Source organism: Eucalyptus grandis, chromosome 9 (genome assembly GCF_016545825.1).
Source record: "Eucalyptus grandis isolate ANBG69807.140 chromosome 9, ASM1654582v1, whole genome shotgun sequence".
NCBI lineage: Eukaryota > Viridiplantae > Streptophyta > Magnoliopsida > Myrtales > Myrtaceae > Eucalyptus > Eucalyptus grandis.
In genome coordinates this window covers 15,768,733-15,794,640 of record NC_052620.1, presented here as the reverse complement: position 1 = coordinate 15,794,640, position 25,908 = coordinate 15,768,733, and the positions used below count along the sequence as shown (strand labels likewise).

Sequence of the window (25,908 nt, the reverse complement as noted above, 5' to 3'; positions counted from 1 at the left end):
GGCTAGGGCTTGTATTGAGAATATTAATTTAATTACATTTTTATTTCATTTTACCAATTTAGTCATGACCTTTTTAACAATATTCCAATGTAATTCTTTTGGCCAAATTTAGCTGAACCATTAACAAGATGGTATGCCGCGTAAAATGATAGGTAATAACTGGATTACCACATCAGTAATTTTTTGTGAAAACTAATTAAAACAAATATAACCGAATTTTCTATAAAAGTTTAGGATTAAATTATCAAAATTGAAAACTTTATGACAAAATTGACATTCTTATAATAAGTAGGACTGATTGGGATTTCCCCTCTCCCTCCCCAAAAAGAAAAAAAGAAAAAAGAAAAATTATGGCTAAATAATATTTTTGGCCACAATACTCGATCTTGGTTTTAAATTAATTCAAGTATTAGTTTGAGGATGGTTCAAAAGCAATATCGTATATACTTCGTAAATATAAATAAAATAAGACGAGTATTGTTTGGGGGAAATCATCCGAAATCATTGAGAATTGTCTTCGCCGCATCACCCAATTACCATTGACACCTTCAGTCACTCTTATATATATATATATATATATATATATATATATATTTATAAAGACTTAAATCGATGGCGTGGAATTTTGACGAACTCGGAATTGCTTGTTTAGATCTAGAACTTAGATCTATAGTTGTCGATCCATGAGCCTTGCGTTTAGACAAAGAGAGATACTAAATAGTTAATGCACTTACTTCAACATTCTAGAAGAGCTGTGGTGTCAACATGGCAGGATGAGACACTTCATCATGAGATAAGACACATTCATTGTGGCAACAAATACACTATAAACATGAGAGTGCCAAATCATGATATGGAAAGAAAGGTCAATATCATTAGAAATTTCAAATTGATACCTTAATGATATATTTATCAAAAAATAATTTTCATTTCACCAATGGTATCTCATGACAAATTTACTCCATCACTAATTTTCCTCTAAAAAAAATTCAAATCGGTACTCTTCTCCGAATCTCCCTCTATTAGCATTTAGTTCAGTATACAGTTAAAATACATATGTATCAACGCGCTCATTATTGTAAGACGAATCTGACATAGAGAATGACAAATCTAACATGGAAAATCCACACATATGCATTATGACGAAAGGTAGACTTGGTTCGAGGGTAAGGTGTCGCAAAAGTATCAAATTGAGATTTTTACGAGACAAAAAATCAATTTATGATAAATAAATAATTGTGATACCAATTCGATATTTTTAATGGTATTGACCGTTTAATATAAAGCAAGAGTTTTTGTACATGTTGGTCTTTTTAAATAGATAAATCCCGTGTACAATCCTGTGCGGGCCATGTGTTCGAATGGGGAAAAAATAAACAAAGAGATATTCTCAAGAAGTTCCATCTGACCAAGTTATGGGAATGATAAACGGGATACGAAAAGCAGATCACATTGAAAGATTGTCGTTGAGATTCGTATATTCTGTTTAATATAAGATAGTGGTGTTAATAATCTTCCACGAATGTAGCACTAATGATAGTTCATTCGTCAGGCCAAAACCCCTTTCAACATTTTTTGTTTCCTCTTTCTTTATTGAAGAATTGAAAATTGGGCCAACCTGGCGATATCATTATAATTTGGGAGGACATCGAAGCAAGTACTCCTTTGTCCCGTATTAGCTAACTCGAGATTCTGTCATATTCAGAGCGAGAAAAGAATGGATTTTGTCATATGGGTTGTCTTGATTCTACAGACATGTTTGAACTTGTCTGTGGTGCGAGGGTTTTGCAAGTGAAGCCATTGTCCCCCTCAAGATCCTGAAGGGGACGTTCTTCTGCTTATGACTAGTTTTGGCGCCCTCAGAAAGCCGAGTTTGATGTCAAAGAGTACAATTTCTTTACATGTTTTTTCTTGCATATTTGCCCTTCTTCTTGTAATTCGAAGTTTGGTGTTAGACGACCAACCGTGGTCCTACTTTGTAATGAGCACATGAACCGAGTTCTTGCTCCTTTCTAGGTTGGAATTGTCTGTCAATCAAATATGATGGCTGCAATTTGACGTCGGAGATCATGAATCAGCTTCGTTTAATCAGCACTCAATTGACAATCGTTGTTGATGATTTTTGAGCGAATAACTAGCAACACAAGATACAAGAAATGATAATTGCTAGGTTTCCTAGGCTTCTCTATAGGATCAATCTAATATGGGATATGGCAATAATTTGAAAATTCATATTGGTGGGAGAACAGTAGCAACCCGAACAATATCGGATTAACGTAGCGGAATAGAATAATTTCCCATCTTATGTAAGTCTAATAGGAAATGATATAGTAAAGTAAAATAAATATCAAACACGTAAATACAAGGCGATTTTTTTTTACATGGAAAACATCCTTGGTGTGAGGAGATAAAAAATCACGGAACCGGAGTCCTCCCAAAAGCTTTACTATCAACAAAATTAGGTGAACAAAGTTCTCTAGTAAATACTAGAAGTATATAGTAGCAAAGATCTTAATAACATCATTCTTGGCAATACACATAAAATTCACAAGAAATCAAGGATAAATTGACAAAAAATGCAAGTTTTAATCAATCACGAAAAAAACCTAGAGTTTCAAACGAAAATTAAACTATCCAAATTTGAGAAAATGCGCCACGAATATGCTGATAGAATTTCAGCTCAATTAGACCATGAAGCGACCTCCAATGCCAGCTTAATGTAAATCAAACTGATCCGCAAACCCCAAAGTTTTTTTTTTTTTTTTTTCTCATTACTATATTTCAACTGATTTATTTGCCCTTACCACTTACAAGATAGTGAAAATCATATTTCTACATATAACTTATCGTATGGGCTTAAGCCATTTTAGGCTTATTATTTATTGGGCTTCTTCCACATGGATGTAAACCCCGCTAACACATATAAGTTGATCATAGCCACCACTATAATAAAAAATCTATCATAGGCAAATTTTACGGACCAAACTTCTGATGTATTCTCAATATAGTTTCTATGAAGCAATTGGTTACCCTTCACCCTTTTTCCCTCAAAAGATAGGCCTAATTCCCTAAAAGAAACCCCTACTTTAGATCCAATCTCAATTATACCTTAAACTTTTTTGTTGTCCTATAAAAATCGCCAATTCAAATTCTAATCCCAATTCTATCCTAAAAAACCACTAACTTTTGTTTGAGTCCCATATCTACCCCGTCTACCCCCCATCCAAAATTTATCTTGATAAACAAGATATGAAAAACTCTTGAGCTCGAGCTATTTAAGCATCATGAGTTGAGTTTCTCGAGCATGAGCTCTCTGACAACGAGAGATGGAAGACTCTCGAGCACGAGAAATTGAAGATTGAGCACAAAATCAAAGATCCCCGATCGAGATGGAAGGAATATTCTCTTAAGAGTAATAGCAATTGAAGAAATTCAACTCTATTTTTTACCCAAATTTCAAATCCAATATGACGTTGTTTGGGGTGACATGAAAATTCATCTCCAAAAGATATCTTCTTAAATATGAAATTTGGGAAAAAAAACCATAGCAATGACATGGAAATACCATAGCACTAGGGGCAATTTTGGATGGAAGGTTAATGAAAGCAAATGTAAAGCTCAAGTAATAGTTGGTGATTTTTATGAAACAAAAAAAAAAATTAAGGAAGAATTGGGATTGGATCTAAAGTTTATGATTTTTTATGAGATGAAAACAATTTCGGATAGGATTGGGATTAAAGCTAAAGTTTGGCTTTTTTTTGGGGGTGGTATTAGGACAAAATTTATATTCATGATGTCTATAAATAGTATAGAATCAGGGTCCAAAAGGCCCAATGGATCGGGTGAAAGGCCCAACGAAGAACTCGTCTTAGTTTTAAGTCTTAGTTTTTGTAGGTGACTTCGAGACATGCGACCTCTAGTTCCCAAGTCGCAAATTTCTTGGTGCTCCAACCAACCCCGCCAACCCTTGGTTAAAGAAAGAAGGGTAAAACAAAACTTCTCCTTATTTACTACTAAACCAAAAAAATTTCTATGATGATATAAAGTTGAGATGTTAACGCTGACACCAAAAAATGATCCAAGACTTAGCGGAAATTGTCGAGATTGAGTTATCAATGGATAAGGTCAACTAAATTGATTGCAAATTGACGAATGCTTGATTGACGTAACGAGACTATGGTACTATCAATGAAAAGAGACCAAAGAAGCTATCGACATAAACAATGGCAATAAAACTCACCCAAAGAAATTCTAATTGAAAGAACCTTAAAGATTATAATTGCCTCTAGATAAGAATATGCAGTTAAAGATCATGAAGCACAGAGCCAAGAATTTCAAAGGTAACTAAAGTTCATGATTTAGAAGATAACCACACATTGACAATTATACTTTGTATAAGGCTATATGAAGCCCAGTAGAATCAATTGTAAAGGATCCGCAATCAACAACACTCGAAAAAAATTCTACAGTTCAATTTATCGATTATCATTCTTATTTGCAATTCTTTATTCTTTAAGTTCTATTAGTTTCATTAGCATTAGTGATTCATTCCATACACATTGCTTCCTATCCAAGTTGCTTTAAAACCCAGTTCACTTAAAAACCCAAAGATCCATCCCTTGGTGAAAGATATTTTGTTAACGAATATTTTTGTCAAAACAGTTAAGAAGAAAGAAAAGTATATGAAAAAGGGGAAAAAAAAAAGTGCATTTTAGTTTGGTGTTCGGAATCTAAGGCTCGGATTTGTGTCCTAGAACCCGAGTCTGAGGTCCTCGTGACCAAACTATGCCGCGAGCTAGTGTCCATGTTGTCAGGGGTCTACTCCAGGATCGAGGGATTGAGGTTGGATTGATAGAATTAAAAATTGAGTGCTCGGTTTTGCAACCAAAGCAATTGTCTATGTACTTTGCGTGTCGGAGATGAAATTCTCAAATACTATTCCCAAAGGGGCAGTACTATTAGTTTACCTCTCTCCATGATTGGTTTGAAGAACTTTGAGATTCAGGCAATTATAAGTTATATAACTATTTACTCCAATAATGAATTAATGATTTAAGTTTATTTAAGAAACTAATTGAGATAGACAAACTTTTATCAATCGATCGATCATCTCAATTGGATAATCATCATGGAGGGAAGTTTTGTTATAGCAATAGAGATTGGGAAAACCACTAACTGTGAAAGCACCTTGTTGGGAGAATGTACGAATTGTTTGGTTGGTACGAGTGATTAAGTAGTAACCACTATCATGAGAGGAAATTTTGCATAAAATTCCTTCACTTCCAACATTGCATCCTAGATCATTAGAGGGGATCCAAAGATGAAAGGAGAGACAATAAAATATCAATGTAGTTTAAATACAAATTTTGAAAAGTAAGCATTGCACAGTCTTCAAAATCTCTCTCTAGATCATCAGAGGGGATCCAAAGATGAAAGTATAGACAATAGTTTAAATACAGATTTTGAAAAGTAAGCATTGCACAATCTTCAAAATCTCTCTCTCTCTCTCCCTCCCCAATATAAGGGTTGTAATTTTCTATCAATCAAATATAAGGGTTTGCAATGTGACTTTGGAGATTATCAATTAGGTTCGTTTAATCCGTATTGTTCAATTGGTGATCACCATTGATGATTTTGGAGCGAATAACTAGTAGTACACAATATAAGTAATGATAATTGCTATTTTTACTAGGCTACTTTATATAATCATTCTTTTAGGCTGCATTTGGTCATTCGTATTTCCGATTAGGATATGACTAGATAAGATGGAATATAAAATCATGAGATTTTGCTATATTCTATCAATTGTTTGGTGATTACAGTAATAAAGTCAGATATGTGCATATCATATCATGTATATTGTTTGATATAAATGATATATTAATATAAATGAATCAAATTTTTACAAATAGAGAGGATAAGAGATGATGAAAATCTCTCGCAACACTTTTGCCTACTTTATTTTCATTTGTTATTTTATTTTATTTTCCTTTATTTTTAAATTATTTTTAAATTTATTTTTCCCATTCCATTATTCTCTAATAAAATTTTATTAAATAGTAAACTATACTAATATACTTAAATTACTAAAATACCTAAAATATGTAATAGATGTAAATATATATTTATATTTATATATTGAATATATATTATGATATAGAATTAACTTTTAATATATAAATAAAAATAGGATTAATTAAAATAATTAAATTGTTATTTTTGTTATTTTGATATCTTATATTAGAATTCAAATATAATTTATATTGAAATATAATTTTAATTTGTTAATTTAATAAGATTGTCATTCAAGGAAAATAATTTTCCTATTATAAATGTTAGAAATCCTATCATCTTTTATCCCATCTCCTCAAGAAGATAATTTTATATAGTATATATCTCCATTTATATCCGACTTTATCATATCTTAGGCAAACACTAAACGCAAGATAGGATAAATTTTATCTTATCCTCAATTTTAGCCCAAGTGTCAAACACAGCCTTAATAAATATAAAAATAAATTAGAATTCATATAAGTCAATTATATTGATCAATACTATCACATCAGAGACCAATTATACAAGCCAACCTTCCGATATATTCTCAATATAGTCCTACGAAGTAATGGATTACCCTGGACCCCCTTTTCCTCGAAAGATAAGCCTATTTCCCTAATAAAACCCAACTTTAGATTTAGACCTCATTCTATCTTAAACTGTTTTTGTCCCATAAAAAACCTTCAACTCTAGGTCTAGTCCCAATTCCACTCTAAAAAATCAATAACTTTTACTTGAGTCTATTCAAAATTTCTCTTGACAATCAAGAGATGGAAAACTCTTAAGCATGATTTGTTTAAGCATCCCGAATCGAGTTTTTCGAGGAGCTCTTCGACGGCAAGAAACTAAAGACTGAGTGCAAAGTTGAAGGCCCACTAACGAGGTGGAAGGAATACTCTCTTAAGAGTAACAACAATTGAAGAAATCCAACTCTAATTGCTCTAATTTTTACTCAAATTTTCAAAAGGTATATTCTTGGATATGAAATGTGGGGAAAAAAGGTTGAGCGATGACATAAAAATGCCACATCACGAAGGGTGATTTGGAAAGAGAGTCAACAAAGGTAAATATGAGACTCCAGTAAAAGTTAGTGACTATTTACGAGACAAAAAAAAATCAAGGTAGAAGTGGGACTGGACATTAATTTGTGGTTTTTGATGTGACGAAAAGAGTTTAGGATAGAATTGGGACTAAAGCTAAAATAAGAGTTTTGTTTAGGGTATTAGGATAAAACATATATTCATTATATCCATAAATAGTATAGAATCACGGTCCAGAAGGCCCAATGGATCGGGTGAAAGGCCCAACGAAGACCTTAACAAAAGAGTAAAGAAACCCATCGATTGATTTATACCTTTTACTTATAAAATTAGCAAGCATAGAAAGAAATGTTTTAGGGGTAAATATGCTCTTTCGTCTATTGCGTTTTATGCTAGTTTTTAAGTTGTCCCTAGAAATTTTAATTGAATGAATTTAGGACTCAAATTTGCAATAGAATTTTATGGTGTCCTTCGGGAAGTTCCAGGAATAACACAAAGTCCATAGAGTTTAAAAATTGTACTTTCATTCTAGAATTCTTTCTGCTTTTGGTCATAGTACTTTCATTGTAGAATCCAAATACAAATAAATAAACAAATCATTCTCTCTTCTTTTCACCCCGCGTATCATTATTCTTGCACAACGAAGCAGTCCGCAAGCTCAATGAACCTGTTAAATTAAAATTTTGGTTTACGTCAGTGCCTTGGAGCCAAGTGATCTTTAGTTCCCAAGTAGCAAATTTCTTGGCGGCCCAACCAACTGCGCCAACCCTTGGTGGTTAAGCAAAGAAGGCTAAAACAAAGCTTTTCCTTATTTTGTTTTACTACTAAATCAAAATTTTTCTAAGTTGCTATAAATTTAAGATGTTAATGTTGACACCCAAAATAATCCAAGACTTAGTGAAAGGTGTTGAGATTGAGTTATCAACGGAAAAGGTCAAGTAATTTGATTGCAAATTGATGTAACAAGATTATGTTAATATCAATGAAAAGTGACCGAAAAAGTTGTCGACATAAAATAACAGCGGTCAAACACATTTAAAGAATGTCTAAACGGCAGAAACCCTGTGGACTATAACTACTTATAGATAAGAATACGCAGTTCAAGATTGTGAAGCGGAGAGTCGAGAATTTCAGAGGTAGTTGAAGTTCATAATTGAGAAGATAACAGCACATTGACAATTACACTGTGTACAAGGCTGTATAAGTCCAAGTAAAATCAATTGTTTCTATAGTTCAATTTATCGATTTATCGTTCTTATTTGCAATTCTTTATTCTTTAAGTTCAATTAGTTCCATTAGTTTCATTAGCATTAGTGATTCATTCCATGCACATTGCTTCCTATTTAAGTCACCACAAAACCCAATTTACTTAAAAAATCGAAGATTCAACCTTTGATGAAAGATATTTTGTGAACGAACATATTCAGTGGCACGGTTAAATGGGAGAAAAGTGAATGAAAAAGAAGAAGAAAAGAGTGCATTTTAATTAGGTGTTTGGATTTTGAGGCTCGGACTTTGGTCCTAGAACCCGAGTCCGAGGCCCTCCTGACCAAACTATGTTGGGGACACTACAGGATCGAGGGACTGAGGTTGGATTAATAGAGAGTTAAAAATTGAGTGCTTGGTTTTGCAACCAAAGCAATTGTTTGTGTACTTCCTGTGTAGGAGATGAAATTCTAGAATACTATACCCAGGGAGGCAGTGCTGTTAGTTTACCTCTCTCCATGATTGCTTTGAAGAACTTTTTTGAGATTCAGGCTATTGTTGATTATAAAACTATTTACTCCAATTATGAATTAGTGGTTTAAGTTTAATTAAGAAACTAATTGAAATAGACAAACTTTTTTATACGTCTTGTAACGATTGATCGATTGTCTCAATTGGATAATCATCATGGAGGCAAGTTTTGACATAACACTAGAGATTGGGAAAAACACTAACTGTGAAAGCACCTTGTTAGAGAATGTAGCGAATTGTTTGGTTGGTACAAGTGATCAAGAAGTAGTAACCAATATCATGAGAGGAAATTTTGCACAAAATTCCTTCACTTCCAACATTGCGTCCCATATCATTAGAGGGGATCCAAAGATGAAAGGAGAGACAATTAAACATCGCCATGGTTTAAATACAGATTTTGAAAAGTAAGCATTACACAATCTTCAAGATCTCTCTCTTGTTTCTCTTTTATCTTCTTTTTTTTTTTTTCTTTTTCTTTTTGTAAAGAGAGACGATCCTCCATTTTTATTCCCGTATGTCATATTTTGACACCAATAAACAATCTCGAGATTAGCTGTTATAGACCCTAGGTTGTGTGTTAGATCTCAAGTTTGGGAGTTGTGGACCCGCACCTAAGCCCCTAGATCTCAAGTCCCCTTACCAAGATCACAAGTTGTGAATTGGCAACCGAGTTAATAAGGGATCAAGATGGGATTGCGAATTCCAAGTTCGTATTATATTATCTCCTACTTAGAGTAACCTTGGAAGCATCTAAAGGAGATTCAATTCACCCAACATTGTTCTTAAAGGGAGATCTCATGTACCGAATATCATTCAAATTTATGGAGCTACTGTCATTGTCTATCTCTTAGAGTTGAATCCAATTACAACATCACAAGACCTGGAAACCATCTATAGGTTTGAAGGGTGATCAATTCTCAATCCAATCCAATGGAATCAATTTCTACTTCTTCTTATGTTTCCGTCAAGATATCTTATTTAGAAAGCATATTCAAAAACAAATTTAGAACTCTTGAGACAAATTTTATACTTCCATCTAAATATCTTATTATCCAATTACACTCCTATTTCTTCAAGAACAGTAAACTAAATCCACTAATTTTTTTTTAAAGAAATAAAATAATAATAAATATATGTAACTAGTCGGTTTGGTCCAATTTTCCTTTGAAATCATGAACAAGACATCCCGGACACCGGTTCCATTTTTAGGAACTGAGAATTGAACTAACACTTCTAGGATCGAACTGACCGGTTCGGTTCGGTCCAAGTGATTTCTAGGATTAGGGCAGTCCGGTTCGGTTGTCCAAGTGATTTTTGATTAGGGCGGTCCATTTTGCACAGCCACTCATCAAAATAAATCCAGTTCACAAACACTGCGCAGTTTTAGACACAAAGCATTTTTGTGTGTAGGATGAGACTCGTAAATGTACATACGGGTGATTTAGGCCCCGTTTGTTTGTGTTTTCTTTTTTGTTTTTAAACACTTTTTTTTTTTTTGTTCTGGGAACAAAAAGACCGTAAATACGTTTGGACGTTTAAGAAACACTTTTGAGAAACACTTTATTTTTTCTCTTATTTTCTTGTTCTTTTTCTTTTGGCCGGTCGCCGCCTCGGCCATGGCGGTGGCCGGCCGATGAGGGCGGCGGCCTCGCCCGGCCACGGCGAGGCTCGCGTAGCGGGCGAGGGTCGGCCTCGCGCCCGGCTGGGCGACCTCGATCTCGCCCGGATCCGGCGAGGCCGACCTCGCCCGGCGGCGGCGAGCCTCGGCCTCGCCGGATCGGGCGAGTCGCGTCGCAGCGGTGGCCGGCGAGGCCGCGCCTCGCCCCGCCGGGCGAGCTCGGCCTCGCCGGATCAAGGCGAGGCCGACCCTCGTCGGCTGGTCGCCAGGCCAAAAGAAGAAAAAAAAATGAAAAAGAAAAAAAGAAAAAAAGGAAAAATAAGAAAAAAATAGAACAAAATAAAAGAAATAAAAAAATTATCCAAATTTACCAAACATGTTTCGTTTATTTTTTATTTCCGGAACAAGTTTCCAAATGCGTTGTTTTGTTCAAAAATTGTTTAGGAGAGAAACACTTTTTTCTATTTCGTTTCGCGGAACGATTTTTTAAACGAAACGCAAACAAACGCGTTTATATGCTTCATCGCATAAGAAACAGATTAGATTTCCAGATAGGACTACAATGCATGGCCCAAACGAATTTCAAAGAATTTTACAAGCTGAAGTAATTATTCACAAAATCCCTTGGAAAGGAAAGCTAAATGTCAGATAAAATGAACCCATAAAAAGCTTGAGATTTCTTCGACGTTTTATTTAATCAACAAAACCTGTCCAAAAACTTGCAAAACAAACCAAAAGACTCAAATCCATAAATTTAGACATTAGCATGGCTTCACCATTACAGACAAATCTTTTATCTACATCATCTTCTACGTTGACGACTGTGTGTCATGCATCAAGCTCTGCATGAATCGCCCCAAAGCCCTTATATGTACAATTTAATCACAGAGTCCCCGATGAATACAAGATCCTAGCATGCCTTGCTGCACGTAGGTCACGCTGTTCCATAAAGAAATGGAATTTAGCAGGCAGCAAAAAGCAATGGGAATCTCCAGCAAAGTAACAATCGGGAGATAATTCTGCGCTAAGGAGTATTATATTATAAGTTTTCCCGTGCAAAGGAAGAGTATGAAGTCTTACAAGGGAAGAGACACGAGCACATGCCATAGTGCTTTGGTTGATGCGTCATACTTCATTTACGCTCTCTGGACTGCTCCCGTCGAGCAATGGTTTCAAGTTCGCTTTCTCAGTTGCGGGTGCTTGAGTTACACTATCCTCGTCAAACCGATCCTCACTTTTAAGAAAGATTCCTGACAAGAAGCATGAAATGACTTATGTCAATAACACCAATCCACCTCAAAACAAACATCCATGAGCAAAAGAAACTAACGAATTCATGTTTGCATCACAACAGGATCTGTCTCCTTTTGGCATTATTTACCCAGGTTTACTGAAACAAGGATCCAAATTACCCACCTATAAACCAAATTCCAGCAGCAAGAAACAAAATCGATGTCAGAACTAGTGCTGTCTCCCTCCAATTATTAACACGGTCCTGCGAATCATGAGGATGAACAAAATACCATCAGAAAGTGGATGTATGACAAGGATCAAATAATTGCATAAGGACTGCTATTTTCCACCTAAGTTCTTTTGGACATGATCAATTGAAATTTGAATAATCCAATGACATGAAAATAATTATAGTCCAGGAAAAATAACTAAAAATGGCAAAATAGTCAGAAAAGAAAGCAATAAAATCAGGATTATTTGTAAATGCCAGCACTTGAACAAATGTGAGCAACCAACAGGCCTTTCTTGCAGGTCAAACAGTTTGTTTCTTTGAAGAATAACACAAGAGAAGTAACAAAAGAAAATAAAGACCAGGGTATGATAATTCAAGCATCATGCTCAGCAGGCCATTCTCACTCTTAAATCAAGTTTGGGAAAACCACTTTCTGGTTGGTATACTAGCTTGATGAATAATCATAGAAGTTAGATATTAGCCAAAAAAAGAGTTGTTTGAAGCACACCTGGAAAACCCCAACAAGTGGTGACGATGGCACATCACCAAAGATGTGGATAGCGACGGTTGAAATAGCCATTGATAATGGCCTTAGACTAGGTGTGACACAATGGAGACAGACATAATTAACTGGAGCCTGCGAAGGAAGAATCGTGGAAGAATATTGTAATAAGTCAAGATATACAAGAAAAATGCCAGTTCATTTCAAGCAAAAGAATTTGAATGCTAAAATGCAAGGAATGCAAGGGATTGAATATAGAATAATAGGTCCTCAAGCTATCAACAGAAGTCACAAAAGGATAACCACTGATATGTCATTTGCACGTGCAAGACACGTCCTCTCGAAAGAAAAGGCAAGATACAATATCTACACGGTTGATAGCATCTACAAGACAAAAGGAGTACTGGTATAAACATGATAGATATGCTCAGCAAAGCTTGCAATAGGATGAAATATTATATGACGATATCATCAATCAAAGAAAATATAAACTGGAGAGTCCTTTGGAATCACTGCTCCTCCCATGTTCACATTCCAAGCCATTAAACATGTGATGGGGTGGGGTCTGGAGCCTATGCCCTATTATTGATGAGTGTCCAGCTCTTATCCAACTAGACAGGCAACTTCTTTGTCAGCATTGTGCCAAATAATTTATTCAAAAAAGATCTTAAGCTCTTCAGGAAAGAAGTATTCCTCTGAGTGACACAGTCTAGAATCCATGAACTTTATGAACTAAAAGCAGGCAGACACAATCTAACCAAAACATGTGTCAAAGGCTCCGTCATTAATGAAACTAAACCCAACAGTTTGGATCGTTTGACCATGGAACTGGTTGAATAGCAAACAGCCAGCTTCTGGTTTCTAAACAGTACAATTTTCAAAATATTGGCAAAAATCACATGAATAGTAGGAAATGCAACTCACATACATTTTCAAATACCATCAAAGCTGCATAGACAGAGTATAATAAGAAATTGAACAGTTTAATAGTAGTCAGAAGACTACAATTAATGGTAATTAGTACTCATTGCAAACTGCTTTAAATGGTGCACATGATTCTCTACGTTCAATTCACACGCAATAGAATCTTCACAATCTAGATAATCATGAACAGAGGTAACTTAATAAAAATTTTCTGCTTCTGGTAACTTAATTGATTAACTTAGTGTGAAATTCCCAACTAGAAGTGAAAATATGAGGCAAAACTTTCCACTGCTAGTACACAGCATAATCTACATCAAAGTGTCAGAATACCCAACTAAGTGAAGATGCGGTCTGTCTTCGGAGAACCACATTTGGAAAAATTCACTTGAATGATTACCTGTGTAGCAAATACAAGTAGCTCTCCCAGTGCAAAAAGAGCTATGAATCCATACAAGCTCCTCATACAGAAGGCAGTGAAGCAGAAAACAGCACCTAGAAAGGTTGTTCCACCAAGAAGCTGCATCAGAATAACAGAGAAATTACCAGTGTCAGAAGGAAAAAGAGAAGAGTCGATGCAAAAGGGGTCATAACAACCCCCACAAGAGAAACAAAACATTTGCTCTAGATTCACTGACATGATAGAAGACTTCTCCAAATGTATGACATAATTAGTACTTAAAGAGGCAGATGGGTTGCCATTGGGTGGAGATAGAAAGATATGGACCAGTGACCAAAAAAATAATGGGTCCAATAGAAAAGAAATTTTTATTTACCGGAAGATGAGACACTGTGAGAGAGTTTTGAAACCTATCTTAAAGAACATTACTACGGATCACATGTTACAGTTTTCGAACATCCATTTATCTTTGTTCAAGTATAAAAAGGCTCAGGGACCCAAAATATAGTAAACCTAAAACATTAATGGATTAATAATGGGATCATAAATAATGCCAGAACTTACCTTAAAAGCATTAGAGATGGTAGCATTCATGCGATCAAGAACAAATCCACCAGCTAATGTTCCAAAAATCCCACAGATGATGGTAATTCCACCAAACATCATATCTGCACTACTCTGTTAACCAGAAATATGTACTTACTAGATGGCCAAAAAACTGCTTATACTTTTTTAAGAGAACTTGCAATACATTAAAGAAAACACTACAATGACGCTAAAGGAAAGCAGCCATGATAAGCTAAATTCTGCAAACACTGATACCATATGATAGATGTTATAGCCAGCCTTTGGCCCCCAATATGAGTATGCTCCAATGACAAAGTTGTAGGCAATATAACCTGTCATTTAACAAGTTATACATGTTAAAAGATTTGCTGTGTCAAAACAATAGCAAATAGTAAACACATAATTAGCACAGTAATATCTTATTCTACCAATGTCATTAATGAATAAATAGATAAAATGTTGGTAAAATCTGCGATAGCCTAGTGGCCTACAAGTGAAGAAAACTAGAAAAATTGAATTACCCAAAACATTCACAACAAAAACTCGATCAACCAGAAGTGCTTTCATATCTTTTGAAAATCTTGCTACTTCATTCCAGATTGTGGACAAACAGCCTGATCTCCTGCAAAGAAATAAATAAGCTCATAAAAAGAAGGCACTGAGATACAAATATAATTCCTTCCCCTCCTCCACTCTCTTCCCTCCATTCTCTTTCTATCTGTCTCTACTCATTCATGCTCATATGCATCAATCTTCTGCCAGCGAATAGAAAATATAAGGCTCTAGTTGCAAAAACTTGAATAAATTATTCAAGTCACAGGCCCTTGAATCAGCAAAAAATTTTGCTGTTTCAACCTTAGTCACCAATTTAAAAATGTTTCAGGAACTATTTTCTCGTGGGCCCTTGTCATTTCAATGCTTCAACTAAAGGCATTGCCAATTATACTCCATTTGGAATCAGTTTTTGCATGTCTTAGAAGGCAAAGCTTCTACCCAAAACAGTAAGTGGAGAATGCATTAGGTGCAAATCAAAGATTCCATCCCAAAAAACTTTCATCCTTCTGGAAGAACAAATTATCAAAGTCCATTTTGGACCATGGATTCGCTTTTTCTGCCAGGCATTGTCTTGTGTAAATAATCATTGCAAGCCTCAAAGGAAACAGAACATCATTACAGCCTTCTTTTTACTAATTAATATTTGCAAATATGCTTTACAAGGCTGGCTCTTTCAGGCACTAACTCTAGACTCCAGCACTTTTCTACCAACGGTACAATCAAGTCTATTGTCACATAGAATAGAGAATTTCTATCCATCTACTTGATCAAGTTACTGTAGAAGCAGAACGTTGTTAAAATGATCAATGATCCTAGCTCAAGAGTCCCAACTTATTGTACATCTACTTATGAACAATTTCCATCTATGATTACCGAGAACCCTGAATTGCTATAATTCTATAATCAAAGCTCAATTAAATTTCTCCTAGTTCCTTTCTCAATTGACAACTTTTCCACTTCATGAAGCAAACACAATTCATAATGGTGTGCCCTACCCACTGCGAACTCTTTTTCCTGAAAATATTATATACCCAACTGATCAGCATTTATGAAACTCTTTCAGTTTTCCAGCCTTGTTGCTTCAAAATATTCGTTGCTGGAGATGCCATTTCATTGATGATTAACATATTTAATAGACATACATGCACAAATAGTAGATAAGTTAATACACCTATCTATCTACATTTATCTCTCCATCAGAGAACCACTTACTTGGATGGCTCATGATAAGCTTCACTGCCAGTACCTTCATTTCCAACCAGTTTAGAGGGATTAATACTCGATGCATCTGCTCAAGAAAATAGGAAACATTTAAAAACTAGAAGAAAGTAGGAACATTTATACAAACTACTGCCAGGGAAGTGGTTGCCTACATTAGAAGTAGGAACATTAATTCCATTTTTTCAGCAGATTCCAACAAATCATGTTGCAGACTGGGATGAGATAAGAGGTTATAACACCTTAAATTTATTAACTGAACCAAAGAATTTTTCCTATTATAGCAATCCAAAAAAAGGAGAAAAATCAAAGATTATCCAGTCGTCAATTGCAGATTTAAAAATATCAATCATGCAAATATTAATGATGAGACAGGTCATGCAAACTCTGGGAACAACACTTACATCATGAAATGGAGCAACGTGAGCACAATAAGACATCAATCCACCAGAATAATGAATTTATCCTTTGTTTGCATATTGTACCAGAAAAGCTACAAGACTATTCAAGTATTGTTGACCGATCACGAAGATTCAATACATGGTGTCACTGAGTTGGTGTACTTTCTTTTTTGTGCTGTATTATATCCACTTGCCAAAAGAAATCTTAAACCAAGCAAAAGAAAAAAAAAAGTGCAATATTTTGGTGGCCCTAACAAAATGCAAATTGAACTCTTCCATTCTTGAAGCTTGTGAGCAAGTATTGTACTGTTGCATCAATGGCTTTGGTTGCTTCTTATGGACTATAATAAGAAAAAGGTCTTACTGAAAGTTTTTGCGAAAGTACATGAAATAACACATTAAAAATTTTAAGATAAGACAAAAGAAAGTGGAATTCTATCTGGAAATTCTAGCACACAATATTAGAAGAATAATTACCTTCAGTCACAATGGCAGCTGTTTCAATGGATGCCACTGACTTTTTTGAATCAACGGGAGCAAAACCTGCGGTGATACGCTAATTTGTGGGTCTAAAAAACAGATATCTTTTTCTTCTTTATAGGCAAGACCAGATAGAATCTTGCTGCACTCTAGATGGAAATGCACCTTTTAGCTGCAGAGGCTTCATTACAAATCCCAAAACAGCAAATGGAAACATCAACACAGCCTCACCCCAAAATGCATACCGCCAATTGAAATGATCTCCAACCTAAAACAAAAGGGAAGAAGAGGTCAAATTATCAAAACTTCAGCAAATGGCAAATAATTATAGCTGGCAAATGCCATCAGGCAGCGACCGAAAGAACAAATTTTCCACCAGGCAGTTGACAAGTGATACTACTGCCTCTATATTGATCTACTTAGACTTGGCATGTTCAAAGGATGCAGATTGAAAGCCTGTCATACGACTAGCCCAGACATAATCAGCAAAATCGAAGAGCGAATGTGAGGGAATAAACAACTTACTAATCCTCCATACACATAGCCCAAAGCTACTCCAGTTGGTATACACATGTAAAACATTGCAAGCCATGCTGTTTTCTGCCAGAAATAATAAAATCTTAGCTAATATTGTTCCCAGGAATAAGAATAAAATTTACAGCAAACTTAACAATTACTTATCCACAAGAAGTGTGCTTATTCTAACAGCAATAGGTGTGGCACACCTGAGCAACAGGCGCATTGTCATCTATAAAAGGTGCTGCTAGACTTATGAAAGAAGCCTCCCCAACTCCAACCAGCCTTTAAGAAGTAAACCCGAAACCGTAAGCCCTTAGCACAATTTTAAAGTTAAGGTACCAAAATTTACAATTTAGAATGTAAAAGCCGCAAAGCTTCCGTACTCACATCCGGCATATCACAATAAACCAGAAGGTAAATGAACTACCACACCCAGCTGCAGCCAGTGTCCAAACAGATAGTCCAACTCCGATGAGCCTAAACGGATTGATACTGGAAAGTGAAAAAATTATGTAAGAATTTTTATAACAAAATGAAGAGAAAGATAAACTGTGCATACTTAAAACCTGTAACCTGCAGCAATCAGAAAGATGCAGCCAATTTTTTATTATAAATGGAGAATGTTTAACACTGAAACAATTAACAACAGGAATATACAGACAACAGATAACTTCTAATGATGATAAACATATATTTTCCATCAATAAGAGAGAAAGAGCGGGAGTTCTAAGAAATATTATTTAACAACTATCAACTTTCTGAAGAGAAAACTTCCCTTCCCACCATGGACAAATTCAAGAAGGGAAGAGAGAGAGAAAAGGGAAGAGGATAGGGGGGTGGAGGGCTGGGCTGAAATAGTTTAGAGAAGAAGTTATTAATAAGTCGATATTATAAACGATTCCTACAAGAGCGAACACTGAAGGTTGCAAAAACTGATTGAAGATTGTGAGAACTGAAAGACAGCAATAATGCACTCAGTTTTAGAGGTGCATAGGAACACAGTCATGGGATCCTTAAACTAGAACCAATCCTCTGGACACAAAATTCCAAATTTCAACAATTTATTCTCACGAAGTTTCTATGTTCTTTTTAACATTTTTTTTTTACAAGAAAAACTTTCATATCAACATAATTAACATATAAAACCAAATGGCACATTAGCTATAATTACAAAAGATAAACACATCAATAATAGAAACAAGGAGGGCAATTAGAAAAATTGGAGCTAAGTCACTCTTGTTGACGTCAAGGATTGGAAGATTCATAAAGGTTAAAGATGAGCCACTAAATGTGAGCGAGTGAGCTCAGTGAATGACAACTACAGTTTTTTTACAAATCAAATTGGAATCTCAACTTTCAAATGCTATTTTAGTTTTTCATTTGTGGTTGTATCTTGCCAAAACTAATGAAATAATGGACTAGTAACCTTATTGTTCTGGGCTTTCTTTCAGCTCATAAGAAAGTGATCAGACTAATCATCATTTAACCTAATGACAAAAGTGAGTACATTGAGCATGTAAACCCCCGTACCCATTTACGTTTAACATATATTATGTTACAGGTTCCTAATATTTGGAAAAATTTGATAAATGTAAATGTATGATAGAGTCCACAATCCTATATAAGCTAAATCTTAACCTTGGCCCCTCCAAATTGTTCATTGTATACCTGCTGTCTAAGTATGTGGCACTGAAATTATGAGCAAAGTTTTAAAGTAATGTACATCAGTACCTACTTAAAACTAGAAAAAAGAAGGCAGAACAGATATTAGTATAGAGTAGAAGAAATTCACCAAAGCATATGATAAAATTGCTTCAGCACAGGAAGATATAGCTAAAATACTAAATAATTAACACCAACTAAGGTTTTCAAATATATCATGCATAGGAGAAGCAGATACAATTCACTCAGAATAAAAGCAAGTGTAGTCTATATCATATTTTCAAAATGGTTATGTCAATATCATATTCAAAGCAGCTAAATTGATTTGAAAACCCTTCAGGATATTATGACAATATAAGCCAAGCCACCTTAAGTACTTGATGTGGAAAAATATTCAAGATTATCTTGTAGCGGCATGAGATCCCTGACTAAGAACATCTTCCAAGCCCACACAACCAAAGAATGACACCAATCAAAAGACCAAGGTTTCCATCATGACCTGTGCTGAACATGTTCAGGATTAATAGCCTTGCTCCGTTAAAACTAGAAGTGATTTAGTCACTCTCCCACAATCGTTCTCTCCCCATTCCGTGAATGACAAGTTCTTCATATATAATTAGTAACATTGGGCAAAGCACATAGGGTATCCAAGCTGTACTGGAATTGGGCATTACCTCTTTGCTAGTGAAGCAAATATAGGGGATGCAACAAGAAGTCCAACCATAAATGCAGATGACAAGACACCATCCTGAAAATTATTCAAGTCAAAGTCCCCCCTGCAACCAAAGTGCTATGATAAGGTTATAAGACATTAACACTATACTATAAATTCCTAAATGCTTGAAAAACTAGCTATGATTACAATAATGATGGTAAGAGAAAAATTGCCCAGAAAATTTTAAAGGAGAATAGGATGGAATTTCGGCTTCGACTTAGGAAGATGATAAACACGGAGACTGGTGTAATGCAATGGAGATTGTCAGCTTACATTTCTTCACTATTCAACAAACTTTTATTAATAGAATTATGTTGGACCTTCAGAAGTTTTTTTACATTAAACAAAACTGTATAGTCTGAAAACATAAAAAGGAACCCCAATAAGAAGAAAATCAAAAGCCTCCAAGAGAATACTAGATATGTCAATCATTGTGATATTTTCAGCAAAATGGGAAAAAGATGAGAATGGCAGTACAGGAATACAAATTCTGGTTCTTGTTCAGAAAAAAAAAGATTAACCTCAATTTCACATTCAATCTGCTTTAGATCGGCAACAACAACCAGAACCAGATCTCAAAATGTCCAATATAAAGGTCCCATGATACTGAAACAATAGACTTGTCTGCATAATCAGACAAAACAAAATTCTTTACTTACTGGATTCCTCTGCCTGAAGTGCATTTTCCATCCTTTGTGCAAGTACTCCGACTACCATTCACACCATTACTGGCTATCACTCCTCGATCCACGTAATTTAACATGTTAATCACACAAAAGATGACAAGCAACCTGCATACAGAAAAGTAAAATTCCTGGTTATTGCCCTAAACAACTCCAATATTTTAGTTACCCATTTCTTCGAGTATATTCTCTTAAAATCCTATACAATCAAGTAACTTCTGGTGTGTAGATAAACATTGCGTGATAGTAACTACAATTACACAACCAAATAGAACAAGTCATCTCTGCTTAAGATTAGACAACACATTCAGGAAATTTTACGCTTGAAGGTCATGGCCAGCCTCAGTCACACTTGTGAGGAAACAATTATGACCTCATTGACTTCTCAGAAAAGTTGAACCAACAGTTACCCAACCCACATTCTACTTTGGAAGCAATCTCCTTCATACAATACACAGTACAACAGGGCACTGTCAGCCGCAGGTGCATGCAACAAGATCACTCTCCAATCAGATGACAAAAGAAAACATGACAAGTCATTGACCTGCCATATTCAAAGTGAGTCCAATCTAAGCCGCACTTGATGCTAAGGCCAGAGAAGAACATCAACGGCTGAAACAATAACTAACAAAGCTAATCCCGATCAACGGGTAATTTTCTTTTTCCACAAATTTCACAGAAACTCTTTCCTCATAGAAACAAACGGACATCTCATACATGAGTAATCACTAGTAAATTGACCCAAACCCCAGCATGCTTTAATTCCCAATAACCAAATTACCACTCAAAAACCAACTGAACTCCGCAGTCCACAACGTGCTGCAATTGCCCAGCAACTATCAGCCCGCACCCACCATTCCTCGTCACTTCATCGGGCACCACGCCGCACCACAATTAACATAAAACAGCTAGAGAAAACGACACGAACGGAGCTTCAATGTCCCGAGAGGCGAAACAAGAGCAAACAAACTCTACTCCCCATTCACCAATTCCCCAGCCGCGAAGCAACCCACGACCCAAAATCCGACCACGACGCCGAAAAAGGCACATAGAGAAAGAAAAGCCGATCGAGTACCGTTTCGGCGTGAACCAAGAAGGAGCCAGGGGCGAATCTTTGAGGCGCCGCCTCGCCATCTCCTCGGCGTCGGCGGGCTTCCGCGGCTGCGCGGCGGCGGCGGCGGCGGCGGGGGCTGCTCCGGCGACTGCAGCCGTCGGGATCGCGGCGGCGGTGGGCCAGGGGATTCGGCCATGAGGGCGGAAAGTTGGCGTGAATTTATAGATTTCTTGATCGGCGTTCCCATGGTGTCACGAAACGGAAACCAGCTACTCCCCCATGGAAACGTGAACCCGCCGCAGCTCTCCATTTTATATGGGGCCAAAAAGAAAAAGGTGAAAATAAAAAAGCAATTTTTTTAATAGGAAAAAAAGGGTTAATATATCCTTTTCAAGGAACAGGTATTTACCCTTTTGCAAACTAAACCAAAAAATAGATATTATCCGGTTAAGAAAATTTAGAAGGTGAGGTTTGCTACAATAGTTCTGAATTTTCTTTTGGCTAAGTATCGTGTTCAAATGTTGATAATCATCATCGAGAATTTTAAAAGATTATTTTTGTCCGTTTCCTTCTTTTTTTTATGGGTATCTTAAAGAAAAAAATACATTCGAAAAATGTCGCCTGAGAAAAAAAATGCATTACAACACGTTTCTAATGTGCAAGGCTATAAAATTTAGGTTTCCTCTTTGAATTCACAGCAGACACTTGGTGCTAGGCCTATTTAATGTAAGTTCTCAATCAACTGCTGAAGTCAACTCAATGTCAGTACGAAGTCAATGCAATTATTTGGCATCCTTGTTGATTAAGTATCAACTACCAGTGCGGTGCAGACACTTGAAAGAAAGTGGGGTCCATTATATACCTTTCTGTATGATGTGCTTTAAAAGCATAACCTAGCATAATTTCATCAATATAATGTAAATGGTGCTCTTTCTATAGCAGTGAAGGACTAAATAAAATAAAATAAAATAAAATAAAACATGAGGATAAATCTATAATTTATATTATATAAGGGCTTGTAAATACTTGGTAAAATTTCCTTGACGTCCATGATATATCAACCTGAATATCATCTCATGAATTCATTATTCAAATGAATGTGTATACTATAAATTCTAAAACTTGTTAATAAAGTGCTATTGAGTCCTAAAAGTTTCAAAATTTATAATTAAGTTTTAAAATTTGTCAAATTGATTCAATTGAGCCATTCCATTAATACCGTCAACTTATTTAACCAAAAATGCCAACGTGACATTTTTTAAATTTATTTATTTATCTTATGTGACATTTTTTGTTACTTTTTTTTTAATAAGAAATAATAGTAAAAAAACTAAAAAAAAAAAAAGCTAAAATAATTTAAAAAACAAAATAGGAAAAAAAGGGTGGGGACCATGGCTAGGCATCGCCACCACTGCTACCATTGTCGAGAGGCCGGCTACAAAGGAGGGGCAGCCCTCGTCGACTCGGGCAAGGCTTGCCCATATCTGGGCAAACCACGCTGGCCCTAGCCAAGGTGTCCCTAGATCTAAGTGAGCCTCGCCTGAGCCTTGCTAAGGCCAAGATGGCCTTACTCAGGCCGGTGAGGGTCACCTCACCTCTACCACCTAGGGCCAATGACCTTCGCCGGCCACTATGATGATGGGCAATGACGTGCTCAACCATGATCCCTCCCTTTTAAAAAAAAAATTATTTTGGCTTTTTAAATTTTTTTACTATTATTTAAATAATATTTAAAGAAAAAAGTAATAAAAATGCCATGTATGAAAATAAATTAACTTAAAAATATCACATCAATATTTTCCGTTAGACAAATTGATAATGTTAATGGAAGAACTTGATTTCACCAATAAAACAAGTTTTATGACTTAATTGTATTTTTTGAAAATTTTATGATTCAATTACATTTTCATAATAAATTTTAGGACTTGTAGTACATATCCCTTATTCAAAATAAACGTTTGAATATTTTACACGCCATTCATTTGTGTCCGTAAATAAATCAGCCCCAAAGCCAATTTGGGTTCACATTCTAAAGTGTTAAATTAATATAGCTTAATCCTTTATTTAGTTTCTAAACTTGTAATTGTGATAATCTTCAAAGCAATTGACCCATATAAAAGCCGACCATGCGATGTATAGGCAAGAGCACTTTTTATTTTATTTTATTTTTTATTTTTTATTTAGCTTTATAGGCAAGTGCACACGTATCCGTCCTTCTTCTGCTCTAGTCCATAGTGGATAAATGTTCTACCAACAAACTACACGTATATCAAGGACATAGGTGTAAATGAGCACAAATAGGAAGCACAAATAATTTAGGGAAAAAGTCACTAAAAATTTTAAACTATGTCCACCGTGACATATTTACTCTAAAAAAGTTTTGTGACATAAAAGATCCCAAACTTATATCCATATAACATATTTATTCCAGTTTATTTTTTTATGAAATCAAAAATCTCAAATTTGTACTCATGTGACATATTAATCAATTTTTGAGGTGAATATGTTGCACGAATACAAATTTATGATTTTTTATATTACAAAAAAAAAAATTGAGGTATTATGTCATATAGGTATAAGTTTGAGGTTCTACAGGTTTGAGGGTGCTCTTTAACTATCATGTATTCTTTTCATTAATTTTTTAGCAAAGAAATAATAACAAGATTCACCACCCGTGGTGGCGGTGTAGTGGTTAGGCGCGGTTCCTTTCGTGAGAGGTCCAGTGTTCGAATCCCTACGTCGTCTGCCTTGTTGGAATGAAACCCATGACTTACTCGGGGAGCAAGGGTGGTGGTGACTTTGGAGTCCTTTCATGAAAGAGAAAGTTATAAATAGTTTTATACACATGTATTTAATGAAATATTATGAGGGTGTCATGTCTCTTCCTATATGCACCCTGCACAGAATAACATGGGACAAGGACAAGCCTACAAGGTATGGGGTGGACATGCCTCAAACGTTGGAACCTACTTTGCACTTCGTGTTTTGATATTTTGGAATTTGAACCTACCTTGGGATCTCTGATATTTACCCAGAATTTATCCGATCATGCTGGTTGTTGTAAGTTCCACAAGTTCTCTCACACACCCATAATTGTTATATAGAACAGTGAAGAACCTATACTATTACATCCCACAAGTATCGTATCCGTGGACATATCCGTATATTAGTGATTATCATCCATCTCTCAAATGCTTCAATATTGAAGTATAATCCTCTCTCTCTCTCTCTCTCTCTCTCTCTCTCTCTCTCTCTCTCTCTCTCTCTCTCTCTCTCTCTCTCTCTCTCTCTCTCAACCTTTGTAAATTGAAAACAATTTCAATTCTTGAATTATGCTTCTCTTATCACAAATATATATAGAAGATTCTTTTTTTTTTTTTTATTGTGTATTTTTACTAATACATTCACATCATTATTTAATACTTGAAATACATCATAATAAAATTATTTGCTTAATCTTCCAAAGTGATCTATGGGCAAGAGGACACTATCCTTTACAATTTTATAAGCACAAAGATTGATACACTTATAGAGAGCCAATAGATAGACAAATTACTGAAATGGCAAGAGATTGATAGGACACAAGAATGAGCTCAAGATATTATTGGAGAGGAGAAAAACACTAAAAGTGTCAAAAGTTGTGTACCGTGCTCATTTTAGGGTAAAATTTTAGTTAGCTGTGCTAAATCGAAGAAAAAACGATCACTTAAATACCATCGGCAAGAAATTCTTATCAGAAAAATTATGTGACTTTTATAATTAAAATTTTTATTTGAGGTGGCTTTTTTGCATTGAAGTGATCACATTTTTGTAATGATCGGCACTAAAGTTGTCATATTTTTAACAACAATTGATATTGAAATGATCACTTTTTAAGCTATTATATAACGTCGTCTAGCGATTATATGCTAAGTGGGCATGTCGGCAAGCCATGTAGGATTGAGAGATTAATAAAATATGGCCAAGTTGGATTTCCAATTATTCAAATCGGAGTTGACACTTAAGAACAAAAAATAAATGATTTTTAATATTTTTATTTTACTTTTCTATTTTCTTTCTTATTTTTCTTATTTATTTTTTCCTTTTTTCTTTTTTCTTCTTTGGCGGCGGCCTTTTTTTTTTTTTTTAAAGGTGGCATTTAGGTGATTTGGAAAAAAATTTGGCCACTAAAGTGAGTGTCGGGCGAACTTAACTTTTGAAATTTCCGTCGGCCGGTCCGGGCGGTGGCCGGCCATGGCCAAGGGCGACCGACCAAAGAAAAAGAAAGAAAAAGAAGAAGAAAGAAAAAAAGAAAAAGAGAAGTATTTCTAGAGTATC

At 35.4% G+C, this 25,908-nt stretch overlaps 1 protein-coding gene across 1 annotated transcript; it reads right to left on the bottom strand.

Moving 5' to 3' along the window:
- Positions 1-10,993: 10,993 nt before the first annotated feature.
- On the bottom strand, positions 10,994-21,878 carry LOC104418400 (probable sphingolipid transporter spinster homolog 2). Its single transcript, XM_010029729.3, has 17 exons — positions 21,613-21,878; positions 20,514-20,645; positions 19,814-19,915; positions 17,865-17,969; positions 17,684-17,759; positions 17,484-17,558; positions 17,124-17,226; positions 16,956-17,021; positions 16,072-16,147; positions 14,826-14,926; positions 14,560-14,636; positions 14,302-14,415; positions 13,738-13,857; positions 12,423-12,551; positions 11,866-11,944; positions 11,530-11,699; positions 10,994-11,388 (listed from the first exon to the last, which is right to left on the bottom strand). The coding sequence occupies exons 1-16, from the start codon at positions 21,669-21,671 to the stop codon at positions 11,575-11,577; spliced, it is 1,539 nt and encodes a 512-aa protein (XP_010028031.3). The 5' UTR covers positions 21,672-21,878; the 3' UTR covers positions 10,994-11,388; positions 11,530-11,574.
- Between the last annotated feature and the right edge of the window lie 4,030 nt (positions 21,879-25,908).

Coding starts and splice junctions, on each gene's coding strand:
- LOC104418400 (XM_010029729.3), bottom strand. CDS start 21,671: ATGGCGAGGCGGCGCCTCAAAGATTCGCCCCTGGCTCCTTCTTGGTTC. Junction 17,970..19,813: donor TTTGCTTCACTAGCAAAGAG/GTAATGCCCAAT, acceptor TTCACTTTCCAG/TATCAATCCGTTTAGGCTCA. Junction 11,700..11,865: donor TGCTGGAATTTGGTTTATAG/GTGGGTAATTTG, acceptor GCTTCTTGTCAG/GAATCTTTCTTAAAAGTGAG.